At 42.3% G+C, this 24646-nt stretch overlaps 4 protein-coding genes and 1 long non-coding RNA gene across 7 annotated transcripts; 2 read left to right on the top strand and 3 right to left on the bottom strand.

The window, feature by feature from the left end:
* Positions 1–2233: 2233 nt before the first annotated feature.
* On the bottom strand, positions 2234–13563 carry c1qtnf12 (C1q and TNF related 12). 2 transcript variants are annotated; one of them, XM_088397966.1, is made up of 8 exons: positions 12340–13561; positions 5310–5414; positions 4941–5052; positions 4671–4858; positions 3528–3636; positions 3193–3286; positions 3015–3093; positions 2234–2940 (listed from the first exon to the last, which is right to left on the bottom strand). In XM_088397966.1, exons 1-8 carry the CDS (start codon positions 12514–12516, stop codon positions 2842–2844), a joined length of 963 nt encoding a protein of 320 aa, XP_088254092.1. In that variant the 5' UTR covers positions 12517–13561; the 3' UTR covers positions 2234–2841. The 2 variants fall into 2 exon arrangements, with proteins under 2 accessions (XP_088254092.1, XP_088254100.1); XM_088397974.1 differs by lacking the exon at positions 5310–5414 and having other exon boundaries at positions 12340–13563.
* A 515-nt stretch (positions 13564–14078) lies between these two features.
* On the top strand, positions 14079–17646 carry sdf4 (stromal cell derived factor 4). The gene is made up of 7 exons (XM_088397955.1): positions 14079–14482; positions 14847–15154; positions 15332–15468; positions 15660–15773; positions 16065–16223; positions 16422–16597; positions 16870–17646. Exons 2-7 carry the CDS (start codon positions 14853–14855, stop codon positions 17044–17046), a joined length of 1065 nt encoding a protein of 354 aa, XP_088254081.1. The 5' UTR covers positions 14079–14482; positions 14847–14852; the 3' UTR covers positions 17047–17646.
* Positions 15255–21361, bottom strand: LOC148402378 (uncharacterized). 2 transcript variants are annotated; one of them, XR_015862967.1, is made up of 3 exons: positions 19691–21361; positions 19134–19200; positions 15255–16641 (listed from the first exon to the last, which is right to left on the bottom strand). It is a non-coding gene; the product is annotated as an uncharacterized LOC148402378 (long non-coding RNA). The 2 variants fall into 2 exon arrangements; XR_015862964.1 differs by lacking the exon at positions 19691–21361 and having other exon boundaries at positions 15256–16322; positions 16397–16641; positions 19134–19313.
* On the top strand, positions 17811–22104 carry LOC148402377 (uncharacterized). The gene is made up of 2 exons (XM_088397943.1): positions 17811–20325; positions 20416–22104. The coding sequence occupies exons 1-2, from the start codon at positions 19498–19500 to the stop codon at positions 21427–21429; spliced, it is 1842 nt and encodes a 613-aa protein (XP_088254069.1). The 5' UTR covers positions 17811–19497; the 3' UTR covers positions 21430–22104.
* LOC148402376 (uncharacterized) lies at positions 21379–24226 on the bottom strand. The gene is made up of 3 exons (XM_088397988.1): positions 23772–24226; positions 22961–23109; positions 21379–22868 (listed from the first exon to the last, which is right to left on the bottom strand). The coding sequence occupies exons 1-3, from the start codon at positions 23790–23792 to the stop codon at positions 22664–22666; spliced, it is 375 nt and encodes a 124-aa protein (XP_088254114.1). The 5' UTR covers positions 23793–24226; the 3' UTR covers positions 21379–22663.
* Positions 24227–24646: the final 420 nt, after the last annotated feature.

Raw genomic sequence — 24646 nt, 5'->3', positions numbered from 1 at the left:
ACGTGCATAAAACAAGTGGTATTTCAGTGAGTGGTTCTTTCTTTCCTTGGCAAATCGTAAATCGACATTCTGGCTTACATAGTTCACGCCAGGAGGGAGACACAACACGTTCACTGACTGATCCGTTGATGCACGGGAAGGCAGTTCACCCATTGACTCGTTCACGAACGGGAAAGTCAGGATTCGTTCCCTCACTGATCTGTTCTCGCGATGAACTGGAAATGCAAATCACTCACTCACTGACTCGTTCACTCACAGATCCGTTCAGTTGGTGAACTGGAAATGCAATTCACGACTCGTTCGTGAATGGTAAGTTACGTCATTTTCTTCTTCGTTTTGATTTACGGCGTGATGGCACCAGCTTCAATGCGCATTACCGGCACCTACTGGTTGAAGTCATATGAACTGAAAAAAAGAACGAATGACTTTAGGAAGTGATTCGTTCACTCTCGTTCACTGAAATAATCGTTCTTTTGAATGAATCGTTCACTCACGAGCCAACACGAACAGCAACACACACAAACAATTTCCCACGGCACAGCTGAACATCTCTCACGGCACACCAGTGTGCCGCGGCACACTGGTTGGGAAACACTGGGCTAGGGTTAGGGTTGGGCCTAGGGTTAGGGTTGGGGTTAGTTAGTAATTAATTAATTCAGGTCAAGTGCTCGTCTCGGTCACGTGACAAGTTTCCCCAGTCGAGCCCGCAAAACCAGCAAAAATGAGTAATTTATTTTGATTCTCTCCCAATTACATAAATAAAAAATAAATTACATTAAATAAATAAATAAATAAATAAATAAATAAATATGTCATTTATGCTTGTTTTTATACCAGTCGTATCATTTTATTTTATCATATTTATATATTTATTATAAATGTATTATTTATTTATATAAATGTATTATTTATTCATATAAAGGCCGATCCGTGAAAATATTTCTGACACGTAACCGGTCCGTGGCGCAAAACAGATTGGGAACCACTGCCTTAAGCAATCTTCTGTGACATGGGTGGAAAACAATCCTGGAACATTTAATGATCAGTACAGTTGTCACCCTAATAAGTTGATAATTTCTGTAATAAAATTTTTTGCATGCATGTTGTCTCCATGATAATCCCTTAATTTAGTTCTGGCGTGGATTCTTCCCGAGGTGCAAGACGTACGCTCGACGCCGTCAGCCGGCAGGTCATCGAAGTAGAGGAATGTGCTAATCAAAGCTTTGTTAAGTCTCTCTCACACACCCACACACACCCACACACACACACTCATTCGCAAACACACACACACGCATTCACAAACACACACACTTCACAGATTGACAATGGGGCCCATTCATGCAGAGAGACTTGACTCTGGAGGGAAACACAAGCAAGAGTGTCTCTCAGCATTTGGACACATGTAATTGCCATCACTCAGTCTGTCTGATGCTGATAATGGCGCGATGGGAAATTCCTGTCAGAGCACTTTCGCAAGGATTTTTTGTTTTGTTTTTGGCAGGCTCCGTGTTCCACTGCGGAGCAGTCAAATGCGTTATGGCATGCACGCATAGCTGTCATTAAACACAATTTGGAAAAAAAAAAAACCCACACAGCATCAAGACAATTAAAACAGTTTGCGTGTGTGTATGTGTGTGTGTGCGTGTGTGTGTGTGTGTGCGTGCATGTGTGTGTGTATGTTGTTCCCTGGCGTCTGAGGGGGCTTGTCTGTCAGTTGGACATGTTGACGGACAGTCTCCACCCTCTTCTTTATTTTTAGTGCTCTTTGAAACGACATGAAACTGAAGAGGAGTAAAAACATGCAAAGTGGGTCTCGCCTGAGTTGGTGCAATGTTCCTGCGGTTGGCGCTCAGGTCCAAAAAGTGTGCGCTTGCACTTTTTACTGCATTGATGCCAGGAAGGCTACAAATTCATTTTTAGAGGGGATAAAACACTCATATTAACCTTCACTTTTGTATATTTGGAAGGAAGCAATGGGAAAAGAAGACTTGGAGTTTCAGTGGATGTGTTCTTTTTTTTTTTTTTAATTTGACTGAGGCGCCCTGGACTTGATGCTGCCAGCCCAACAATATGCCAAACTTTCCTCCAGCACGAGGAACACCTAAAGAATCGAATTGAATGCAATAAAACAGTGAAATCAAATATCTCTGCCTTGCCATGCAGGGAAGTATCACCAAGGCCAGTTTAGTCAAAATTCAAACATAGCGGTGTAGTCACATGTTGTACAATAGAGTAAAAAGATATCAATTTATTGTTGCAGGAATCAAACAGTCAAATAGCACAAGGATGATACAGTTTGTCAAACATAAATATTATAAAGTACAAACCTAAACAATTTTACGCAGTTATGATAAATTACAAACATATGGCAGGAATATAATAGAACAGTCGAGAATATACAGCATACCATCAAATCAACATTACTGGGACATAAGATTTACCATGACAACCACACCCTTAATACACAATTTGATGCCGTGTTGTCGCCATTTCATCATCAATGAATATGAACAAATTATGGGACTACATCGTTGAGAAATGAATTTAAGACTCAGTATGACTCATACTTGACCTTTGTTGTATGTTCTATGTGGGGTTTTAAAAACCTTACAAGACAATGACATGATGCACGTTCAGGTCATTTTACTGGTGAAGCAGCACGAGTTTGTCCAAGAAGGGCGGCAGTGAAATAGAAAACACTTAAGCTCCGCCCCTGCCACCCACATGGCGTCGGGTCAAAAGTCAGCTTGGACTTGCTTGCGACGTCACGGTACTGTGATGCAGTGGCGCTCGTGAGCGGTTCGTTTGAGGAGAGCGTTAGCAGATTGCTGCTACGTGACGCTACACGCCAAGGAGCACGCCCATGAAGTCGGAGCCATTCTGTATCGTAACCGAGGCCCCGGCGGCATTGTCCACAAAGATGGAGGTGTACTGGCCGGCCTGAAAGAAGGCAACAGATTTTGTATTAATTTAAGTAGAGGTCTGTTTAGAAGAGACCACAGGTTACTACTCACCTGGAGCTCCAGGAGGCCCTGCACGCTCACAGTGAAGATCCGACTGTTACTTTCCAAGCCGACAATCATCTCCAATGAGCTGCAAGACAAAAAAATGATATTTTGAGAACCACAATTACAGAGACCTTATTTGCAACACCACCCAGTATCCTTCCTGATCCCCGAGTGGCCTACTTACGTGTATCTGTGGCAAAGTGACTCGATGCAGATTAATACACGGATATTGTCTCTGGCCTTCAGCTGCGTCTTGCTTCTCTTCACCTCACTGTGATCTGGAAAAAAAAGTTGACATTTGCTGTAACATCGAGACATTGTAGCACTTAATAAGTCATTTGTGTTTTGGCATCTTGAAGTTGGAGTTATTTGAGTGTCCTAAAAATTAAACCTTAAACATATCAGCAATTATTACAGTATATATAACACATGCATTTTGCAGTGAGGTTGAATATTGTAGTTACGAAGCATCATGGGTGGCAACTGACTCTACTAAGTGATCCGTGCATTTTGATTTACCAATGTGGACATTTGCAGAGAACTGGTAGATTCCTGCGATGGGGGCGGTGAATCTACCAGTAGTCTGGTCCATTCCTGAACCTCTCAAGAAGGCTCCCTTGGCTGGCGGCTGAAAACAGTAAGACCAGAGTCAGCGTTTTAGTAATAAACATTGCTTTGAAATAACATAACAGAGATTTTAAGAATAAGGACACACTCACAGATACTTGGGCAAGTTTTACACCTAAAGCTTGGTTGGTTTGACAAGCCTGACTTTCAAAGCCCATGTTACCCTAGCTCATGCACAGGGACAGACGAGTAATTCATGTGACAGTTCTTCACACAGGCAATGTATGATACAGTATCTTCCACAAACGGACTAAATTTGCGACCTTGTGTTTTCCGATTATCCGAGCATGTCCCAACTCCACACGGCTAGCCCCCAGCCTGCCTATAAAGGTTCTGCTATGCTAGCCTCGTCAACAGGCGTCTTCCACTACAGCAAACTGTTTCTTACAGTGTCTATTTCTGTCCTCTCCAAATTTTATTCCAAGTCACACACAGAGTGCCTTTTGTGTGCCGTCCAGAGAGTGATGTGTGGAATTGAACTGATATTTTTGACTGGTTGGTCTTTGGGTGGAACTTCTGGCTTAACCAGTGCCAGTTACCACTGAGGGGAGGATGCCTCACACAAACTAAACAATGTCTACCAAACACAAACCCCACCCCAAGAGTTGCTGAGAAGCAAAAAAAAGTTTGAAGAATAAGAGAAGAAAAAGGGCAAATCTTAAGGGAATCAAAAGAAAAAGGTGGCCCATCCAAACTTCACACTAAATACACAATTTATCTTATTGTATTTAAACAAATGGATTTGCTCTAACGGAAAGTGCCTTCTTATAACACTTTTACGTTACCGCTGATCTTGAAATGTTGAACTTAGGTACCATGTGACCCACTTTTGAGTCTCCAAGCCAACACCTGAGAATCCCTGATTTAAAGTTCTCAGATATTCCATGCATTCTGAGTTTCAACTTAAGCATGGAAAGAACACAGATGGGCCTAAACTGAGATGTGAACCCAGAATATCAGAACTGGGAAGAAGCCCACAAGATGTTAGCGTGGATATAACTGAGCAGAGTGTAAATGTGAAGATTTGCAACATACTGTTTGAAAATTCTGGAGCTCCACCAAAGTCTTCTTGTCGACCACCATGGGCCCCTTGAGTTTGCAATGGAAAGCTTCGTCGATCCGCCGGTAGGAGGTCATGCCCTCCTGCAGCGTGAGGAGAGCTGCGGGAAGGTGGCTGGAAGTGGGTTGTCGATCCACAGCCACGGCCCGTCTCTCCGTAGCCTCTGTTAGAAAGACATCATCGCAAAGGTCGAGTTAATACTTTCATACCCCAACGGCTTATATGCAAAATATTGGTTGGACAACCTTTTATCATTTCTTTGAACTCTTGGAGGAGAACTTCCTGGGTCACCTCAGCTCCAGGTGAGCCGGGTGGTCCTTGTGGGCCAGGAGGACCTGGAGGACCAGGTGGGCCTGGCTAGTGAAGAACAAAGACCAAATGTTAGCAAACAACCAGGTCATTAAAGTCACATCATGTTGCTTGTGGGCTAGTGATAAGGAGAACAAGAGAAAAGCACAACAATGGAAGACGTATTTCTTCTTGACAGGTGACTCTTTATTACAAGAAGAAGACAACTTTCAGAAGTCTTTTTTTCATCTCCCAAATCAGTGTTATGGTACTGATCAGTAGTTTATTAGCATAATCAATATTTTTTTGCCATCTTCTGCCTTTACCAGAGGTCTTTTCCGTTTGCGGCATTTTGCCGGGAAGTTGCCAACCGGTCGTTTGACAAAGTCCATCCATGATCCCAATGGATCCACTCTCTGGTTGTCAGAAACCTGCAACGAGAGGGTAATATTACCTTGGGTTTGCAAAAAAGGAGGAACAGTGTAAAATACTTTTACAGCGAGCATACGCTAGCCGCAAAAGTTAATCACTTGTAAACAGGATCAAATTCCTGTTTTTCAAATTTGCAAGTCTGGGTAAAAAAAAATCTCATTTCGTAGAATACTCGAACTTTGTTCATGTTTTGGGTTTAATTTGTTTTGGAGGCAAAATGATTTATGTCAACGAATGCTACACATGTTTTTCCTTTACTCTTGTAGTGGAGACTTGCAAAAATCCTGCCCCCTATTGATTTGGAGTGTAAATCAGTTATTTGCCACTTCATTTCTAAAAACACCGTGGCCACATTAATCCACTCAAATTCATCACTCGGTGAATCATCCATAATAAATAAACGCCTCTGACACTTCGGACAGATGCCACCCTTTAGTCTGTACATTCATAGTCCAATTTAAAAAGCAATTTAAAACTAATTCAAATTTTAAAGATCCAGTTATGAGATGAAGAAAGTTTTTCTCTCTACCACAATTTACTTAAAAAAGTGAAATGCATTTTTCTTGATTTACCATATTAAATTAGACCAATGCTCTTCTTAAAAGAATCACTTACTGTATTGCCAATTTCCTCCGTCCAGATATTTCATTCGGATGCCATGTCAAATCTTACTTTCCCAAACAGTCTCAGACAAAATGTAAACAAAGTGAGTGATTTCTTAGCATGTGGAATGTTCCTTGAGCAAGACGGTTGAGAAAAAAAAAACTTTGCAATGCATGTAAGTGCGGTGGCCTGCCAACATTTGCTTATAATAACATAATAGTTTGTAGCGTGTACCCAGGCTTCACATGATTTAATATTGTTAGTCTACTTTTCACTGTGTGTACAACTCACTTTTGATAAGTTACCACAGGCCCTCCAAATGTTCCAAGATATCTGGACACAACATTTTCACGCATGCATTTTGATTTATGTCAAACGAGAGCCTGAATGAATTCCAATTGCATTCATCTTAAGCAGCCTTTCACCAAACGTCAAAGGTTTGCAGTCAAGATAGATGAGGAGATAAAGACGAGCCACGAAAGGTGAGTCGTCTGAAATGGAATTTGTTTAGGTTTGGCAGCAGGACGCAGATCACTTATCTGTAAAACCAACACCGTTTTTTTTTTTTTTTTTTCACAGTACAAGACCTGCCTCTTGTTCCACTGCAATAAAAGAAGTGGCTTCTTGTTTGCCTTCAAAATGTGCTGGAATCAAAACACTTTCTCCTCCCTCCCTCTCCCTCCCTCCCTCAAATATTTGGAGTTTCTCTTCTGTCTGACAGCAGACTAAATAAACAAGTTAACATGTTGGATTTTCATGGTTTTTGTTGTGCTTCTCAGGCTGGGAAACACACAAAAGCAATGAAAAGGAGAAGTTATGAGACTTCTTTTCCAGCTTCCATAAAACAGAGCCTCGTGAAAAATTTCCACAGAGAGTTTTTAGGAATAAGTACAGTTTTAAAGGGATATTCTTTGTGTGTGTGTATATGTGTGTAGTTTCCAGCCATCTCTGTTAACATGAAAACAGTAAATAAAAAAAATAAAAAAGCAGGAGATGAACAAGCTGACTTCTTCTGAATAATAATATTATAACTGGTCACCATGGCAACCAAATAGTGACTGCAGACCAGACTGCAGGAAGGCAGCAAACAACATTTCTCAAGCCAAGCAGTCATCATGGTAAAGACTTTGGGTTGTTATTTTTAAGTGCCATAACAACGCCATTAATGATCTGTAGGAGGAAATACTGCAGTGGCTTTGTCCAAAGGGTGCTTAAAATTTTCTGTGATGGAGAGCAAGATGCCAATGGGCATTTAATGCTGTGAATTGATAACCAATTAAAGCAATGACTCAACACTACATTACTATCGTTTGTTTCTATATCAAGGGGGAACTTAATCGAAAAGTATGTTTTCAATATTGCAAATGTTTACCATTTTGACAAATCCACAAGATAAAAAAAAAAAAGTGAATTAGTTTATATGCTAGGAATATTAGTTGAGGGTACTGTGTATTAATATTTCTACTCTGAAGCAGCGATATGTGGCATTAGCAAAGATAAAGGCCACAAATTCCAAAATAAGTCAAAACTTCACATTAGTCATGCGTTTATGTCATAGAGCAGACGTGTGAGTCATTATAGCACTGGCTTTGCGTGCATAATAAAGACAACATATCATTAACAGAGATTCACCCGTACGCTTGTTATGCTCTTCAAACACACATACACACCTACCTGCACACACACACACACAATTGTAATTAAACTATTAAAATTTTGCCCCTCGAGGATTTTATGTCCTCAAGGATAAATGTGAAGAGCTAACGTAATGATTATCTTAATTTGTGGTCTGAACATTACAGTAATTATTGTATAAATAATTTAATCCCCATTTGAAAGAATGATGCACTTGTTCCATTCGCTGTGAACTGTTTCAGCACAATGGAATGCTCCGATGGCATTCAAAGAAAGATACGTTCATTTCAAGAGAGCGCTTGTCTTACAGGCTTTTTACATGAGAACTTTTTGAACGGAAAATTATTTAAAAAAAATTTGTTTGTGAATTACTTACTGACAAAGCGTACAAAATCATATGCAGTTTATTTAACATCGGCCATCCAAAACATAGTTTTGATTAAAACTTGGGACGACAAGCTAGTTGAGTGACAACTGTGACTCACAGTACACCAGGAGTTGGTCAACAAAGTCTATTTTTCGATTGGTCGCTTTTATGGAAAGGAGAAGGAAGCGGATTCAGCGTTCTGTCGAGGAGGACAGAAGTTGGAAAAGGGTAGGATAAGCGTTCAAGAGAATTTTGTTTGCCAACTTCTTTGTTCTTGAAACGTGCAGCAAGTCTTGAAGAGTGGAAAGATGGGCAAGCATTCTTTTTTGTACAAGTCTAACTGTATGTTGATTGGTCTGATATTTTCAAGTGGGGGCCCTGGTACCAGTCTGACAGCCGACAAAGAACACCGGGGCCCCATCTTTGATCACTACTGATGCAGGAGTGCCTGGAAGTGGCCTCATCAGTCAACAGCCCAAAGTGAGGGAACGTGTCAAGAAGTCTGTCTGAAGATGAGAGGCTTGAAATCAGCTCAGCGGCATTTAACCTTCTCAGAGCTGCCCCTGGCCATGCCAAAGATACACTCGTCCAGATTGGGGCTGTTCACAAAACAGTTGTCAAATGAAATCAAATCTAATCTATCTATCTATCTATCTATCTATCTATCTATCTATCTATCTATCTATCTATCTATCTATCTATCTATCTATCTATCTATCTATCTATCTATCTATCTATCTATCTATCTATCTATCTATCTATCTATCTATCTATCTATCTATCTATCTATCTATCTATCTATCTATCTATCTATCTATCTATCTATCTATCTATCTATCTATCTATCTATCTATCCATCTATCTATCTATCTATCTATCTATCTATCTATCTATCATGTGACAATAAGTACAACTTGGAATTGGTGGAATTGTAATTTTTTTTTCAATTTCAAGTTGCTGCATAATTATGCCTTTGGGACTAAAGCATAAAAGGACGTGTGTTTATTTTGTTGATTCGTGCAGGGGCAAATGGTTAATTTCATATGAAGTCATAAACAGGAAAACATGGCTGAGTGCTAAGAAAAATACTAACAGTACTCTGGGACTCCATCTCAAGCATCTCCTGTATTTTTCCATGAATTCTGCTCAAGTTTACAAGTGCTCAAGTACAAGTTGGCGAACAGGGGCAGGGAGCTATGTTTTGTTGGTGATAAAAAAGGGGAAAAAAAGAACGTGTTGCACAGGCAGGCTTAAGACTGGACAGACAGGATGATGAAGAGCTTTATAATCCTCTTGTTATTTTTCCATGCCTGTGCTGCTCCCTGTGCAGTCATCCATGCATGGCTGGAAGGGGATCACAGCGCACCCATCACAACCAAGAGGAAGGGATCCCGAGGCCATGTGGGATCAGAGTATCTTGTTAACTTGAGTGTATTCAATTTGCTGACATGAGCCAAATTATATCTTTTGGAGAATACTTGTTGTGAATATTTGGGACTAAAATAAAAAAAAAATCAAATCTGAAATGGAACAATTTCAAATTCCACCCATATTTTTCCACCCAACACCACTTATGTATTTTGAGCATTAACCAATCAGTAAGTATTGAACAAGAGGAGTGTCCCTGGTAGAGGTTGATCCCAAAATGTCACCAAGACTTCACCAGGAATGAGAGAGAGCCTCACCTTAGGCTAAATCCAGCCATTTATCAACACGCCGGTGTGATGTTTGACTTGACTCCCTCCAATTACAGCCATTGCGGATTCCTTGGAGCTCTCAACAATGACAGATTGCTCTCATCTTTTGTTTGGAGAGCAATGAGGCTTACGTTCTCTTGAGAATTTCAATTGAAACAAGGACGTGGGCCAGGTAGCATTACATTGAGTTGAAAAGTATAACAAGGCTACATTTTACTAGCATTATTATTACAGTCGTGGCAAATGGAAAATGATCCGAGGTTTGCCCACTGCAAGCAGCCCACACACGCGATTGGTCATCCTGAAAAACTGTTTTCAGTTGGCATGAGAGGGGAAAAAATAAATGTAAATGTGCAGTGTAAATGTTTGGCCCGTTTGACAACACACGTTTCACGCCAGGTCACCTCTACCAGACATGTTGTTTTTCTTGCCATGTGTCGAACGATAAACTTACTAAATAAGCAGTGTGAGGTGTTTCGGGCCACACTTTTGACTCTGAAAGCAGAAAAGCGTGGCTAGAGCAGCGACGAGCTAACATTTTGTAGTTTATGTCAAGCTGCAAGTTCAGACTGTCATCAGAGGTGACAGCATGGAAAAAACACTCTGGCGTTAAACTGGATCTGTTGGAGGCTGTTTACAGGACAACCGTGTAGTAAAAACTGCAACATGTTTTGAAAGTTGTATAAGCGAGTAAAAAACACAATTGTGTAAAAAAATATTTGTAGATTATGTAAAGTCTGCTGTGATTGCGGGAAATGAAAACAATGTTAGTGGGGAAGGACAAGGGAGGATTTGAAAAGGAGCTAATCCTTACCAAGGTGTTCTCTTTCAGAATCCCTTCTAACGGGTTTTGTGAAGACCTTACACAGCAGGTTGTCCCACTTTCCAAGGCCGCACCGCCCCCCGATTGGATGTCCCAGACACAGCGGAGTCAGACCAGGTCTTTGAATGACAGAATCAATTGACTGGGAAGAACACCGCCAAGGTTCTCAAAATATCCGCCCACCTAACGTTCACGGGAATTACATCATGGCAAAGAGCCGACTTTGGTGGACCTCTGGAAGGGTAGGAGGGTGTCGGGAAGACGTTTGTGAAAAATACAAGACGCCCCCGCATCTTGTGGGGGGAAGAGGAGTGGAATCCGAGTGGGTTATAATCTCGTCAGACTTTAGAGTTGACACAAGGTCATTCTTCATTGGTTCTGCTTTTACAGGGCGGCCCAAGCCAAATAAACAGCAGCGGACCACAGCCACCTACACGGTGTTTTATAGGTACAAAGGAGAACTCACTGCTTGTTTCCACGGGAGTAAGATTCCAAAGGTAGGGGTCGAAGGGAAAGAAAGACGGTATATCGGACTGTGTGCGTTGTATGCCAACATAATGGGTGGGCTGAAAGCAAACAATCGGGCCTGGCTGGAAAACTCTCACTAATATGCATCACCCATAATAAACCAAAAAACAAACATTCATTCCTGAGGTGCTCTTGAGCAAGGTAACCAATTCCCATAGGTGCTGGAAAGCTGATCACTGCTGTTTAACACAGGGAGGGTTCACGTGTAGAGCAACTTTATCGATCAGCTGCAGTTCATTTGGCTGCAGCGACTTCCTGACCTTGCTCACCAGGCTTCCCGATGAAAGGGTAGTGCGATGTGATGCTGAGGGAAGGTGTCCAAAAATTGATGATTCACACTCTTGATCAAGACTCAAGAGGCTCGTGGACTGAGCAGGTTGTCAATTTAACACAAGCCAGATAGGTTCACAATACACCACAAGCAAAACGTACCATCTGGCAAAGCACTCTAAGATTGGTAAACGTGCCGGCAATGTAGATAAGTGTCACCAGCGGCTGAGCATCTACGTGGTTGGCCGGAGTCTTTACCCTCTGGGAAATCTCCTCTGATAACAGTGAGTCCGACCCGTTGGGGTAGTCGCACGGTGGTGCCGGAATGCTAAGCGTTGAAGGAAATGCAGTTATTGTGCCTTCTTATAGCGCAGACCAGCTGGTGGAAGGAAAACCTTTTCGGTCATCTCTGTCCGCCAGTGTTGCACCTGTGCCAGTCCGAACCCCGTTGGGCTGACAAGATTCTAGCCAAATGTTAAGACACAATCAGGAGAAAAGCCTCCGATTACACTGAAGTGTGCTTGTTTCTTTCTGAACATAGGTGAGATAGTGATCCGAAAAAACAAATGGACGGGGTTTCAGTCTCCCTTTATGACAGAACCAAAAACAGCAACAAAAGAACTCATCACCTTTGTTCTGTAGCCAGTATTATGAGAAGCGTGCAATTCCCACCTGATCATGAAACCCCGTATTTGTTTGGAGAATAGTTGGAGGACATTCACACTCGACTTCACACTAATTGATGCTCTGATCAGCCTTTAGCAGTGCACATTCCTGGCATACCCGTGGAAGTCATCCATTAAGAATTTCACACATTTCAATGCGGCCTGCTGAGGTTTGACCCAAGAGGTCACACCTGTCCCCCGCGATCGTTCAGCTTTTCCGCTCTGGGACGGCAAAATGGTGATAAACCTGTTCATGTCACTTATCACTATCTGCTTACACAAAGAAACACTCACATGGTAAAGTTATACATTGTTTTAAAGAGTTTCAGTCACTACCTTGGGAATTCCAGATTCTTCTTCACTGTTGGACAGAGTCACATTGTAGGTCTCGGTGTGTTGCAGTGGTGTCTCCTTCAGCTTCTTCCTCTCCTTTTTAGCTTCCACTCCATCCAAGATGTAGGAAGTCCAACAAATGCAAATCGCCACAACCAAGGGAGCAGTCCCACACCTCATCTCCACAAAATTTCACCAGGGTCCTGATACTCTTGAGGAAGCGTCTATTCAAGGATGCTCAGCGGCTCCAGACGTCCTGAATGATGGGAAGGAGCCAAAAAGAATAGAGCAACTCCAAGAGACAGTCACACTGACTACTGCAGCTGAGCCCCCCACCCCCAGCCCCTTTCACCCCACTTCGGCCACTTGCTGCAGACTTACTCAACTATGAAATGTTTCAAGCAGAATGCTCCGAGGGTATGACACATGGGCTCAGATCTGACAGCAAATAAACCCATTAGTGAGATTTTTCACGCTTTCTGCTCTGTTGGGGGGTGAGCTGAAAGATGGGAGGTAGGGGGCAAGGGAGTGTACGGGAAGAAGCAGCAGCAGCAGAGAGGAGGGGTGTCAAAAACTTGAGGCTTTGCAGCGGCTGCTTCTTCTCACTCTCACTGTGCAGTGGATCCGGCAAAGTGATGCTGTAATGGCTAAAAGTCGAAGGTCAGCCAAAGACGGTGGGGGGGTTGTAAAAAAGATGTTGCTGCTGTCCACTCATGGGACAATTGGACACAATAGTGGGAGGTCCAGTCTTCCGAATCTCTTCCCAGTGGTTCCTTTTGAATATTCCTTAATCCTATCACAGGGTCGAGCTGTGATCTTTTTACCGCATGACACTCAGGTGCCGGGGTGGTTCCCTGAAGGTCGTCTGCCCCCAGCAAACTCACATCTGTTTGACATCAGACGCCAGGAATGAGTTTTGTTGTTGCTCTCTGTATATCCATGTTCTCCCCTGTTCACTTTCTGAGTGTTCACAAGGGAGCACGGTGGAGTTTATATCATGAGCTATCCTCCCACCCCTCTCCTTCTACACTGTTGGCAAACACACAAGCTGGCCCAGGTCTGTTTTGTCTCACCTGAAGCACAAGAGCTTCTTTGGCAACAAATTATTTATGCATGAAAATTGTTCAGACATCTCCAAAACACTACGCTGAGATCCAAGTTGCCTTAAGCACTTTCATCAATCGTATTTTTAATAAATCTACTGAAGAGAAATAATGTGGTGCTAAATAGCAATTTGGCAATTAAAAAATGCAAACCTTAACTGAGGTGGAGTTAATCTGGTATTTACTGCCTTCAGTGCGAATCTGCGTGCAATAAAACTGTAAAAACTGTATCTTTGAAAACCTGTTAAAATCACGATTCAGATTTTAGTATGCAGTTATACATTTTAGCATTGTGCCATCTAGCGGCGGAAAGGTGAAGTAGTGCTGTGGCCATAGAAATGTACATGAAAAACATCAGAAGCATGAAATTCTACGTAACGGGGGCGCCATATTCTATGTGACAAAGTGATGTCATAATTGCATAGTTTCCTATATTCCGCATTCAGTCTGGATTTTTTTTTGGGTCTAAACGGTGCACGTTTCCCAAAGGTAGAACACGAGAATGAGAGACCAGTTGTCAATCTTGCTCTTTTCATTATTGATTAAAAAAAAAAAAAAAGGGAGAGCACTGGGGCGAAGCTGTCTTCCATTTCTGGAAGTTTGCTTAGCGCTGTGCCATGAAATTCTTCCTACTAAGATATTAATTTATAAGTGGTTAGGCCTCAAAGATTGGGAAACGAGTGCAAGTCCCACTTCCTAAAAAAAAGGTCTCACTTCCTGTCGTCAGTTCCTTAGTAGCTCGTCATCAAGACGTCATAACAAACAGCGAGCACTTTGCCAGATCGTGTGACGTGTATTTTATGAGTGAACGAGAACTTTCCCGACAATTTTTTTGGGTCACTTTCGTTATCGAGCGGAGACACATCCCACATTGGACGACGAATCGTGAAAGCCACGTCTACAGGAAGCGACATTCATCTTTGCTAGCCCTGTAGTGGTGAGAAACTGGTTTACCATTAGCGGCTTGGCACCACCTCGCTTGCCTACCACATCCCTACGACGTCATCGTTGGCAAGAGGTGCCTTTATAAAGGTTCTTCACAGGTATGTTCATAATTGAGCTGTGATCAACATTACTGCGATGTTAGCCTAGCGTTGCTACATTAGCCAGCTGTGCGTAAAGTACACACAGCGTCTTAAAGTTGTCCAGCGTGTTTGGCAGCGTCCAATTTTTCTTTCTTTGATAATGTCAGAAAACTACGATCTGGTAGCCACCGTAACTTCTGAAAGTATCTAAGCAATCACCGTTCCGTATGTTCTATGCATGTAGTTTGAGACAGGAACTACTCATAGACGTAACCTAAAGGGTCAAATGACCATTGATCAACACTTGATCTAATGCCATAAAATGGTCTACAGACTTTTGAAGTCTGACATGTATTCTGAAGTGGTTCTTGCCTCTCCACAGCAAATCATGGCAGTTCAGAGAAGACAAAACATTCTGGCCGTGTCGCTGTCCTTATGGATCTTACTGCTGGACACTAATGTAAGGGCTCGGCCGGCTAACATGTCCGCCCCGAAAGACAAGAGCTTAGCCAATAAGGACGACAATGAGATTCTTCCGCCAGACCACCTGAATGGCATGAAGATGGAGCTGGACGGCCACCTCAACAAGGACTTTCACCAAGAGGTCTTCTTGGGCAAAGACATGGAGGAGTTTGACGAGGACTCTGAGCCCAGGCGGAACAGGAAGAAGCTTATTGAAATCTTCTCTAAGTATGATCTTACCTTGAAGAAGACAAAGTGCAGAAAATGCTGAATGTTAAATACTGAGTTAGATTTTGCATTTCATCAAACAACAAAAAAAAGCTTACATGATACAATGTAGAGACACTAGAGATTAGATGTACATACCAAAAGTTCAAATGTTTCTGTTTAACGCCTCTCTCCCAGAGTGGATTTCAACAAGGACCACAGTGTGAGCGCCAAGGAAATGCAGCGTTGGATTATGGAGAAGACAGAGGAACATTTTCAAGAGGCCATGAAAGAGAATAAGAACAGCTTCCATGCCGTCGATCCAGACGGCGACGGTAGGTCTGTGTGGATTTAGAAACAAGTCAGCATTTGAGTTTGACTATTTAGGTCAGAACCTTTGGGCACAACAACAAGTACTGGATGAATTTGATTCTTTCTAACATTGAATACTTTTATTATGATTTGCAGATTATTTAGCCCAGTTCAAGTCATTTCATGACATAATTTTGTCCCCTTGTCTTTACAGGTCACGTGACATGGGATGAATACAGAATCAGGTTTCTTACCAGCAAAGGTTTTACTGAAAAGGAACTTGCAGCGAAAATCAAGAATAATGAAGACCTTAAACTGGATGAAGAAAGTAAGCAGAGAACTCCATTGAATATTTCCTGCATTTGTGTTCCTTGCTTATAAGTTTGTGCGAAAAGAACAGACGAGAAAAAGTTGATTAATAACATAAGCCGATTACAAGAACAAAGACAAGGCAGCCGTGTTTATGTAGTTTGTAACCTACCTAAGTAAATCAGCAAATCTGCAGGTTCCAAACTGCACCCAAGTCGTCGTCCACTGTACATGTTAACGTAGTGTTGTCATCTTCAGAAGTTCTCAATCACATCATAAGTGACATCTTTCTTCATGGTACTGCTTTCAGCTCAGGACGTTCTGGAGAGCCTGAAGGACCGCTGGTTTCAAGCTGACAACCCACCAGCAGACCAGCTGCTCAATGAGCAGGAGTTCCTTTCCTTCCTGCACCCGGAGCACAGCAGAGGCATGCTCAAATACATGGTCAAGGAGATCATGCGAGACTTAGGTGCCATCTCATTTCTAGTCTGCATTCCAGGCCTCGTGTCGTTTGATGGTCATTTACTGGCCTCTAAAAGTTTTTTTTGCATTGGACAGCAGTGATAATCTGTTGGTGGCATAAACATGTGTATAAATATAAATGTATCCTTTTCCTTTCCAGTTTTGAATCCAAATGCGAACCGGATGTTTTGTGCTTATTTTGCAGACCAGGACGGCGACCAGAAGCTGACAGTGTCGGAGTTCATCTCTCTCCCTGTGGGTACTGTGGAGAACCAGCAGGGCCAGGAAATGGATGACGACTGGGTCCGCGAGCGGAGGAAAGAGTTTGAGGACGTTATGGACTCGGACCACAACGGCATCGTCACCATGGAAGAACTGGAGGTGGCCGCTTCTTCGGTTGCTATTTGCTGAATGAACCCCTGGCCCTGCCAAACACACAGATTTGGGGAATGAGTAATCATAATTGCATGTCAATCTTGATTTAAGATCAGTTTAGTAATACTGAAAACCAACATGTACCCAGAAAGGAAAGCTCTTCACCTTTCGCTCATATGAAATGATTAAGTACAAAGAAATGTCCAAATGTTTTTTTTACCTCATGGTTGGAAGCTAACATCCAAAGCTTAAATTTGTGGTTCTTTTCTGTTTGACAGGAGTACATGGACCCAATGAATGAGCACAACGCTTTGAACGAGGCCAAACAGATGATTGCGGTGGCCGACGAGAACCAGAACCACAATCTGGAGCTGGAAGAGATTCTTAAGTACAGCGAGTACTTTACTGGCAGCAAACTGATGGACTATGCCAGGAACGTCCACGAGGAGTTCTGAAGAGGCCATGTTTTTTTTTTTTCATGTCGACTCGCGTTGGCTCGTCTCGTTGGGGTGCGGACTACGTTCAGGCAAAGCGGCTGTAGTCTTGAATGTGTCGCACCATGTTCACAATTGATGAGTGCGCATTTGCAATATGTGCATATGACATGTATCCCTGGATGAGACTGAAAGAGCAGTTTGTGAGTGTACAGTGTAAATATTCAATATCACTCGCATGCAGCAAATTTATCTTGCTCATTAAAGTGGGGTTCACGTAATAGTTTATTAAATAAAAGACAAGTAATGTAACAGATTAATGTATGATCACAAATGCTCAGGTGTCAGCAAAACTCTAGCATTTATTTAGGTCTGCTGATATTCTTGCCCAAATATATATTTATATGAGCACCACTGTGTCACATGTTTAATAGGCTCATTTTGGAATTGTTTTTTTTCTTTAGCAGGTTTTAAAGTGTACATAAATGTGGTCCAGAAGTCTGTAGTTCAATTCCCTGTAATGTTGGAACGCTGCTCAGTGATGTGTAAGAAAAAGGGCAACGTTGTGTCACACCAGTTGCAGAGGCACTGCAAAATAAATATTTCCTTACCAAATGATCATTTTTGGGTGGTGTAAAATTACTTACTTGCTTTTTTTTTTTTTTAATTTGACCATAACAGCACCTTTCCTGGGAGTCTTAATTTTTAGAATCAGTGTCCATTATGGCCAGATGTCTAGTTATCTAGTCATCAGTCACCTTTTGTTTAAACGGCATAGTAAAATGTTCACCCCTAAAAAGTCAGGCCCTATGTATACAGTACGCAGCTCCAAGAGGCTCACTGACGGGGGAATGTACTGCGTGGCAATCTAATTTAACCGTGATCTTTGATACAAAGTTCAGTGACATCATAGAGTGCCCTGGTCCTGTTGTCATATAAAGATGGACTGAAGCTGCTCAGCAGGCTGCTCTGCGATCAACAATCAGGCAACGAGCTGCAGCGCCAGTCCGTCTCAAGCTTTCACTACGCAGGAGCAACAGGCAATGACGGATTCCCAAGAAGTTCTTGCCAGGCAAGAGCACACCATGTCGCCTCATCAGGAGAAACTGGCAAGAAACATTGTGAGCACGCTGATAATGACGCTCGTCCAGCGCAAAGCCAGGAAGTCGACTGACCAATATGACTTACAGCTGATAATCGAATGGGTCTACCATAAGGTTCTGAAGGAGGTCGACCTGGAGCCTCTGGCTGCTCTGAACATGGCCGCCTATAATAAATTTGTCAAGCTCATGATCGAGGACCTCTCTGATCAGTATGATTCGCAAAAGAAGCTGCTGGATGCTCTAATCTCAGACAAGCCATCATTTGATGATGTTGTGTCCAAGCACTTGGCAAAAAATCTCAAAACCTTTAACCTGATCATGGAGATGAGCCCAATGAAAAGGTTCTTCACAGCTTTGAGCAGAGCTTTACTCAGGTCTACCACTCCACCACTGGGACTGCAAACGGTCCTCTAATTGTTTCGGCCTTGGAAAGTTTCATCTACCTTCTGTGGTCACCTAACGAATGTTTTTGAACTACAGTACTGATTAAATTCTGTCATCTGTGAATCACTTTGGTTTTTTTCAGTATTTGGATCACCCAAAAGTGGATTACCGCACCTGTAAAAAGGGGCATAAAACTTTTAAGGCACCCCCACATCGTCAAATTCGTTTGGAGTTATCAAAAACGGCTGGGGAACTTGTTTGCTTCGCACACCGCTGCCTTGTATTTAATGGGACGGTAAATAGAAGAATAGAATCAGTGGCGTCGTACGAAACCATCACTTCAGAAGATTAAAAACCAAATTGTCACGTTTGTTCAATCGTTAACTCTGCATCATCCAAGACAGCAAGACATTTTTAACACTGAAGATGGATTATGGAAAAACAGAACATTAACTGAGCAATAGATTCATAAAAAAAAAATACAGGCCGAGGCTTGCCTGACACCAGGATTATCATAAAGGTTCCGTGAAACTATTGTCAGATAGACAACTTTTGGAAAAGTATAACTACTGCAAGTAATACAAGGATTTGATTGTATCCCGAAAAGAGAATGTGGAATACCTGAGTCACATGACCAACACTGGGAAAGAATCACACCCTCAGGCATTTGGAGACCAGAATCATGTTTCTGAAAAAAAGAGCAAAAACTCAGAATTAATAGGAGGCAGGGTAGCGCAAATGTCAGAAATAAATGCTTACGCAAGTTATTAGTGTATTTTTGCTACTACAGAAAGTAAAGTTATTTCGAGTCTCCCTTTCAAGATCAAATGATGTCATCACTCTCATGTTAGGCGGCTATATCACATCACAAAGAAAATTGATTGAAATCCACCTTTGTCATAGAGTCAGACAAAATTGCTTAGTAGCATCAATTAAGTCACATTAACAATCTGGAAGTCAACGTGGGACGCACTGGACAAGAAACATGGAATCAGACTTTGCAGTGGATCCGGACAGCATCCTGCCGATTGTGTCGAAACATTTTGACAACATTTCACCAGCCCAGTGGTGCTTGCTCTCAGAAGGGCATTTTGACTCCAATACGGGAGCCACGTTGGCGGAAATGTGCACAGAGATGACCCGAAAGCTCGCCACCGATACCTTGAGACTCATCATACCAGAGTTCCTCCAGCGGGTCGGTGAAGCCACAGTTGAGGATTTCACTCCCGTGTCGCAGGGCGCAACCAACAGCGCATTTGCTTCAGCGCTGGGCACCCCGTTACAGCAGTGCAACTCCGCCAGCAAGTTGGACTCACTGTTAACAGATGAGGTTTCTGAAAGGGTGAATCGCACTTTGACATCAGCTACAGAAACAGAAACTCGAGAGATCGTGCCGCTCATGTACATCCCCGGAACTTTTACCAATCTCAATGTGCTTTACCAGATGGTACGTCTCGCTTGCAGTGCGTTGCGGACTTATCTATGTCACGTTGAGTCAAAAACTCTGTGTTTCGGAGCTTGCTGGCGTCAGCCGTCGAGCTACAAGAACCTTGAACACACCCAGTTGATAGAGGTTGAGAAACAGCAGAGTCTGGAGTCATCCTACACCTCAAAATCAAATATCAGTGCTGATGAGACAACCGAAGCGGTAACTAAAATCCTCCGCAAATGGTCAGATAGCAGTAACACTGGATTTGAAGATTCACAACTTGAAACCTCTGCAGATGTTCAAGGCACCGCGTCTGACATTGTCACAACGATTGTTGGCGATCTTCACTACACCTCAGATACGGACATCAACGGCAGCAGCCCAGTAAGACCTCATTTTGATCTGAGGTTGATTGAGAAGACGTTGACCAACTTTTTTACTTCACATGCACAAACGAACTCGCGCAAACAAAAGTTTGTTGAGTTCTCAAGAAACAGGTTCGACAAAATGATGGCTGACGTGATCCATCAAGGTCTGTGGAAAGAATCCGAGTACTTGGTGGCTTTCCCCAGCGCCTCTGCTGATTTCTGTGATCCAAAGGTGTCCCGACCTGCCTCCAACCCTCCTCCTTTCAGTTTTCAGGCAATCCAGAACGATATCGAGGACTTCTACATCAAATTTGCAACGGCAGGAACAAAAGTCATGGAAACCCATGAAAGACTCAATGATGAGATTACAATGTTTTCGAAAAAGCTGAGGGATAAAATCTATGATCATGTCAAGGCAAACTCCAAGTTTGTAGGCAAGCAAACGCATGGGCGAAGTAAATATATGCAACAGCACTTGGATGTTCTGTTTCACGTTGTGGAGGATTCCGTTGGTACGTTCTTGCAGCAGTTGCTCCTTTGGATGGAGATGGAGTCCAAAAAGAAGAGAGCAAGTACAAATGCAGTGTGCGGTGCCTTAAATGATATCGACATGCTCATGTCTTCAATTATGACTCCAAGAGAAGGGGAATCCAGTTGGCAGCCAGAAGACTCACTGTCTTCTGAAATGCAGTCTCACACAGCCTCAGTTGTCATCACAACACCAATCCTGGAGAAGCTAGCTCTGAATCTGGTAAGCATGCTAATCATGACGCTAGTGAAACAGTTCCCAAAGAAAGTGAAGAAGTCGATGGGGCAGTGCGAAGTGCAGATGATCATCACGAAGGTTTATCGGGAAGTTTTGAATGAAGTCAACTTGGAATCCTTTGCCACTATGGACATGGTCACCTACAGTAAATTCGTCAAGTTGGTGGTCAAGGACCTCTTCCATCAGTATCGCTCTAAGACCAAGCTCTTGGAAACGTTCGAGTCGAACTCCGATTCGTTTCGAGATGCCGTTTTGAAACATCTCCTAATCAACCTCAAATATCACAGAGACGGTGTAGGCAGGAGCAAAATTAAACGATTCTTTTCGGTTTTATTCAACCCATCCACATATTAACGTCTAGATGACAATGATCAGAGTTGTTTCAGTAACATTTTTTATTAGAAACGTTTTTAACCAGTTCATGTTTGAACCCCTGGAAGATTTGTCCAGTACCTCTAGGTACCGCAAATGCTCACCTCCCAATGGGAGTCTGTGGTCAGTGTGACCAATCCATGGTTGTTGTGCAACAGGTGTCTCATTGGCACCAGCGGATGCTCGACCATTTGCAGCAACATTGTTGTGTTTTAAACACGCACAACTACAACTTCCGACTGTACATCAAGTTTAATTGAAGGACATTCCAAAGGATCTCACTACCATGGATACAGAGTAGCCTTATTAGAGAGTTCCTGGGTTCGAGGTCAAGGACTTGAGTTTTCTTGTTTGTATTTCTGTTGTTGTGTCAGAGCAAGTCGTCTATTCCAAAGTGCACAACTCATAAACGCGTTTATTCTCCGCTCATCAATGCATCGTGTAGGGATTCCACAGATTCAACTCTTTCTGTGAGTCTTCTATTACTCCAGTATTGCTCAATGGCAACACTATAATTTCAGAGTTTTTTCAGATTGGAGATTATACAAGGTAACACTTGTAGGGTGTAGCTTTTTACCTGTTCTATCAGATGCTTTGCATGTACTTTGTACAACTCTTAGCAGCCTGTAACTATGGTAATAAAAATATATCACCTTGTGGGGTTTTTTTTTGGGCGTCTGTCTGCTGCTGATCTTTCTAGTCAGATTGGAGTGAAAGTGGTTACTGACAGTTCCCATTACATCACAGCGCCAAGATGCGTGAGCAAAAGTCAAAACGAGTTAATTGCCTACCACATGCACATCAATAAAATAAAACCATTCGAGTGTCTTTGTGCATATGTGCATGGATTTAGCTCAAACATTTTCTCAGCCCCGAACACTTTTCCAGGCTTTTGAGGTAACGTGGCATGCCAACTCACTTAGTAACCATCTGTAAACACAAGACGTCAATTCCTCTCTCCATCGTAATGCACTATAATGTCTTAAAAACTATTTTCCTTGCCTTTTCCATTCCACTTCAGAAATTCCCTGTTGATGATTCATCACCAGCCTATTGCGTAATGATGGTTGAAACTGCAATATTTTGGAACGTTCTACGTACAATCAAAACACAAAGAAATGCATACCGTACCAAAGTGAGTCAAACTACAATGTTTGGTAGAAAAAGGGACGTGTCCTAGAGTAGAGCAAGGAGAACAACAGGCCTCATGTGAAGCTCATTCCTTTTGCGCGGTAACACAAGTGCATCCCACGGCCAGCTCGTAAGGACACTTGCACCAGACATCATGTGGCTTGTTGCGTATTCTCTTGTAGACCGGAATCTGGATGTAGATGGGCTTGGCTACCATGTGCGCCACAGTGCAATTCTTGCAGACAGCATGCTCGATGATCTCAGGCTCCCTACCTTCACTAACATTCCACCTGCAATGAAATAGAACTTTATGAGCACAGGTTTTTAGACCCCTGAGCAATTTCCAGAAAACTGTTGATGGGTTGTAATAACTCCAACTCACGTCAGTTCCCAGGGAGCAACTGAAGATCCTTTCAAATCCGACACGTGTTGGAAGTGCGTGGGCTGAAATTTTGACGAAGACGTGCACTTATTTGGACACAGAGGTTTGCTGCACACTGTCCCCAGTAAGACCAGTAAGAGCTGGAAACCCTGATAAAGAAAACAGAAATAAAAGCCCAAGAGTTGTCAGTATGATCTCTTAAGCAGTAACATCACAGCTCCGAGTGTTAGCATTCAAATGTACGCAAAACAACAATAGTGGAGAGGAGCTCGCATTTCTCTCTCGGGCCCAGTGTCAAGTTTTCAAAACTTTCGTTGTGCTCGGACGGCTCAGAGCCCAACAACGAAGTAACGGCAAAGGCACTGATGCACTGCCTGATTGTTTAATCGTTTAATGCTCTGGCTAGACAATTCCATATATGTGCAAGCATTTCTGAGCGTTGCTTTCGAAGCATGTTAATAAAGATCTTGTCGTGGCAGCTTTGGCTAAAAACAAAACAGCTGACAATGTTTGCTTGTTATCAATATTTGCCTATAGTTGGCAAAGGCCAGTGGATGCATGTTGCCCTTCCGCATTTCTTGCCATACCGCCACTAAGAGCACTTTGCAAGATGTATTTTCTAAATACTCCTTACATGTTTGAAGGGTGTTGAACCCAGAGTAAACCACCCACAAAAAGGAATGTTCAGGATGAACCTAAAATGCACAATAAACTTTCCAAGTGAACATAATTTAACTCTCTTTTAACCTGAATGTACATTTTAATGCTGTAGTTCTTTTTAGAGTAGGAAAATGAAACGTTCTGTACTCACCAGAGTTTTGCTGGCAGTCATGCTGATGTGGGAATAGTAAATTTTTAAGAAGTAAAGTTGTGAGCTGTCCAAACTGAATGAGTGTATGTCCAAGCAGTTCCGTTTTTATACACCCTGCCATCCCCGTGACGCCGACATGCATTTGCATGGTGGGCTGGCCGCAGGTGAGTTGCTGAGGTTTCATAATCCAAAGCATGATTGAAAACAGCAATTTAGTCATTGTTTTGATCACAGATTGGGAAGGACTTGTGCCATTGAGTATCACTGTTACTTGTGTGTATGTGTTTCCACTGCGTTTGTGTGCGAATAGCAATTTCACTCCAGGAGTCGGTGCTAATTTACTGATAGCATGCCAAAAGAAATTTACATTGACATGAACATTAGTGTTAGCATAGTTTTAAAATGGAAGCATCTATCGTATTTAACTTTTGTGCATTGAAATATTACACTAAATTCCAACTTTAAAATGCTTAAAGAACAACGAGGGACAGGAGAATTATATAAGCAATAGTTACAACATGGTACATTCAACTTAATTTCACAATGTCATGAATTTGCAAATGAAACTCGGCATTCTGCATACTAATCTTTTTTTCCCCATTATAATATTTTCAACATCAGGAGGAGACAAAATAGAAATCATGATTAGATTTCAATTAATTGTCCAACCCTACTCGGCGTAACCAATGAAGCTAACATCCATGTTTTTAAAATACGGGAGGTAGCCAGATTAATTGTTGTTTACAAACTCCACAGGGCTGAAACTGGGGTAATAAAATATTTTATGATTAAGAAATTATTTACATTTTTCACATGCTCAGTTTTTTGTCGTTGTTGTTGTTGCTTAAGGTCCTTTCCGTATTTTACTTAATCAG

The sequence above is a fragment of the Syngnathus floridae genome, chromosome 2 (assembly GCF_059516105.1).
Source record: "Syngnathus floridae isolate MCC-2025c chromosome 2, RoL_Sflo_1.0, whole genome shotgun sequence".
Taxonomy (NCBI): Eukaryota; Metazoa; Chordata; class Actinopteri; order Syngnathiformes; family Syngnathidae; genus Syngnathus; species Syngnathus floridae.
This window is presented reverse-complemented; position numbering and strand designations above follow the sequence as displayed.

What these genes read in the sequence shown, in the direction of transcription:
- c1qtnf12 (XM_088397966.1), bottom strand. Translation starts at nt 12,516, where the DNA reads ATGAGGTGTGGGACTGCTCCCTTGGTTGTGGCGATTTGCATTTGTTGG. An exon ending in AGCTCCAGAATTTTCAAACA is followed by an intron (nt 3,637 to 4,670) that starts GTATGTTGCAAA and finishes TACTGTTTTCAG; the next exon opens with CCGCCAGCCAAGGGAGCCTT. An exon ending in AGGGCCTCCTGGAGCTCCAG is followed by an intron (nt 2,941 to 3,014) that starts GTGAGTAGTAAC and finishes GCCTTCTTTCAG; the next exon opens with GCCGGCCAGTACACCTCCAT.
- LOC148402376 (XM_088397988.1), bottom strand. Translation starts at nt 23,792, where the DNA reads ATGACTGCCAGCAAAACTCTG. An exon ending in TGACTGCCAGCAAAACTCTG is followed by an intron (nt 23,110 to 23,771) that starts GTGAGTACAGAA and finishes TTTCTTTATCAG; the next exon opens with GGTTTCCAGCTCTTACTGGT. An exon ending in GTTGCTCCCTGGGAACTGAC is followed by an intron (nt 22,869 to 22,960) that starts GTGAGTTGGAGT and finishes ATTTCATTGCAG; the next exon opens with GTGGAATGTTAGTGAAGGTA.
- sdf4 (XM_088397955.1), top strand. Translation starts at nt 14,853, where the DNA reads ATGGCAGTTCAGAGAAGACAAAACATTCTGGCCGTGTCGCTGTCCTTA. An exon ending in CGTCGATCCAGACGGCGACG is followed by an intron (nt 15,469 to 15,659) that starts GTAGGTCTGTGT and finishes TTGTCTTTACAG; the next exon opens with GTCACGTGACATGGGATGAA. An exon ending in GGAGATCATGCGAGACTTAG is followed by an intron (nt 16,224 to 16,421) that starts GTGCCATCTCAT and finishes CTTATTTTGCAG; the next exon opens with ACCAGGACGGCGACCAGAAG.
- LOC148402377 (XM_088397943.1), top strand. Translation starts at nt 19,498, where the DNA reads ATGGAATCAGACTTTGCAGTGGATCCGGACAGCATCCTGCCGATTGTG. An exon ending in ACATCAACGGCAGCAGCCCA is followed by an intron (nt 20,326 to 20,415) that starts GTAAGACCTCAT and finishes CGCAAACAAAAG; the next exon opens with TTTGTTGAGTTCTCAAGAAA.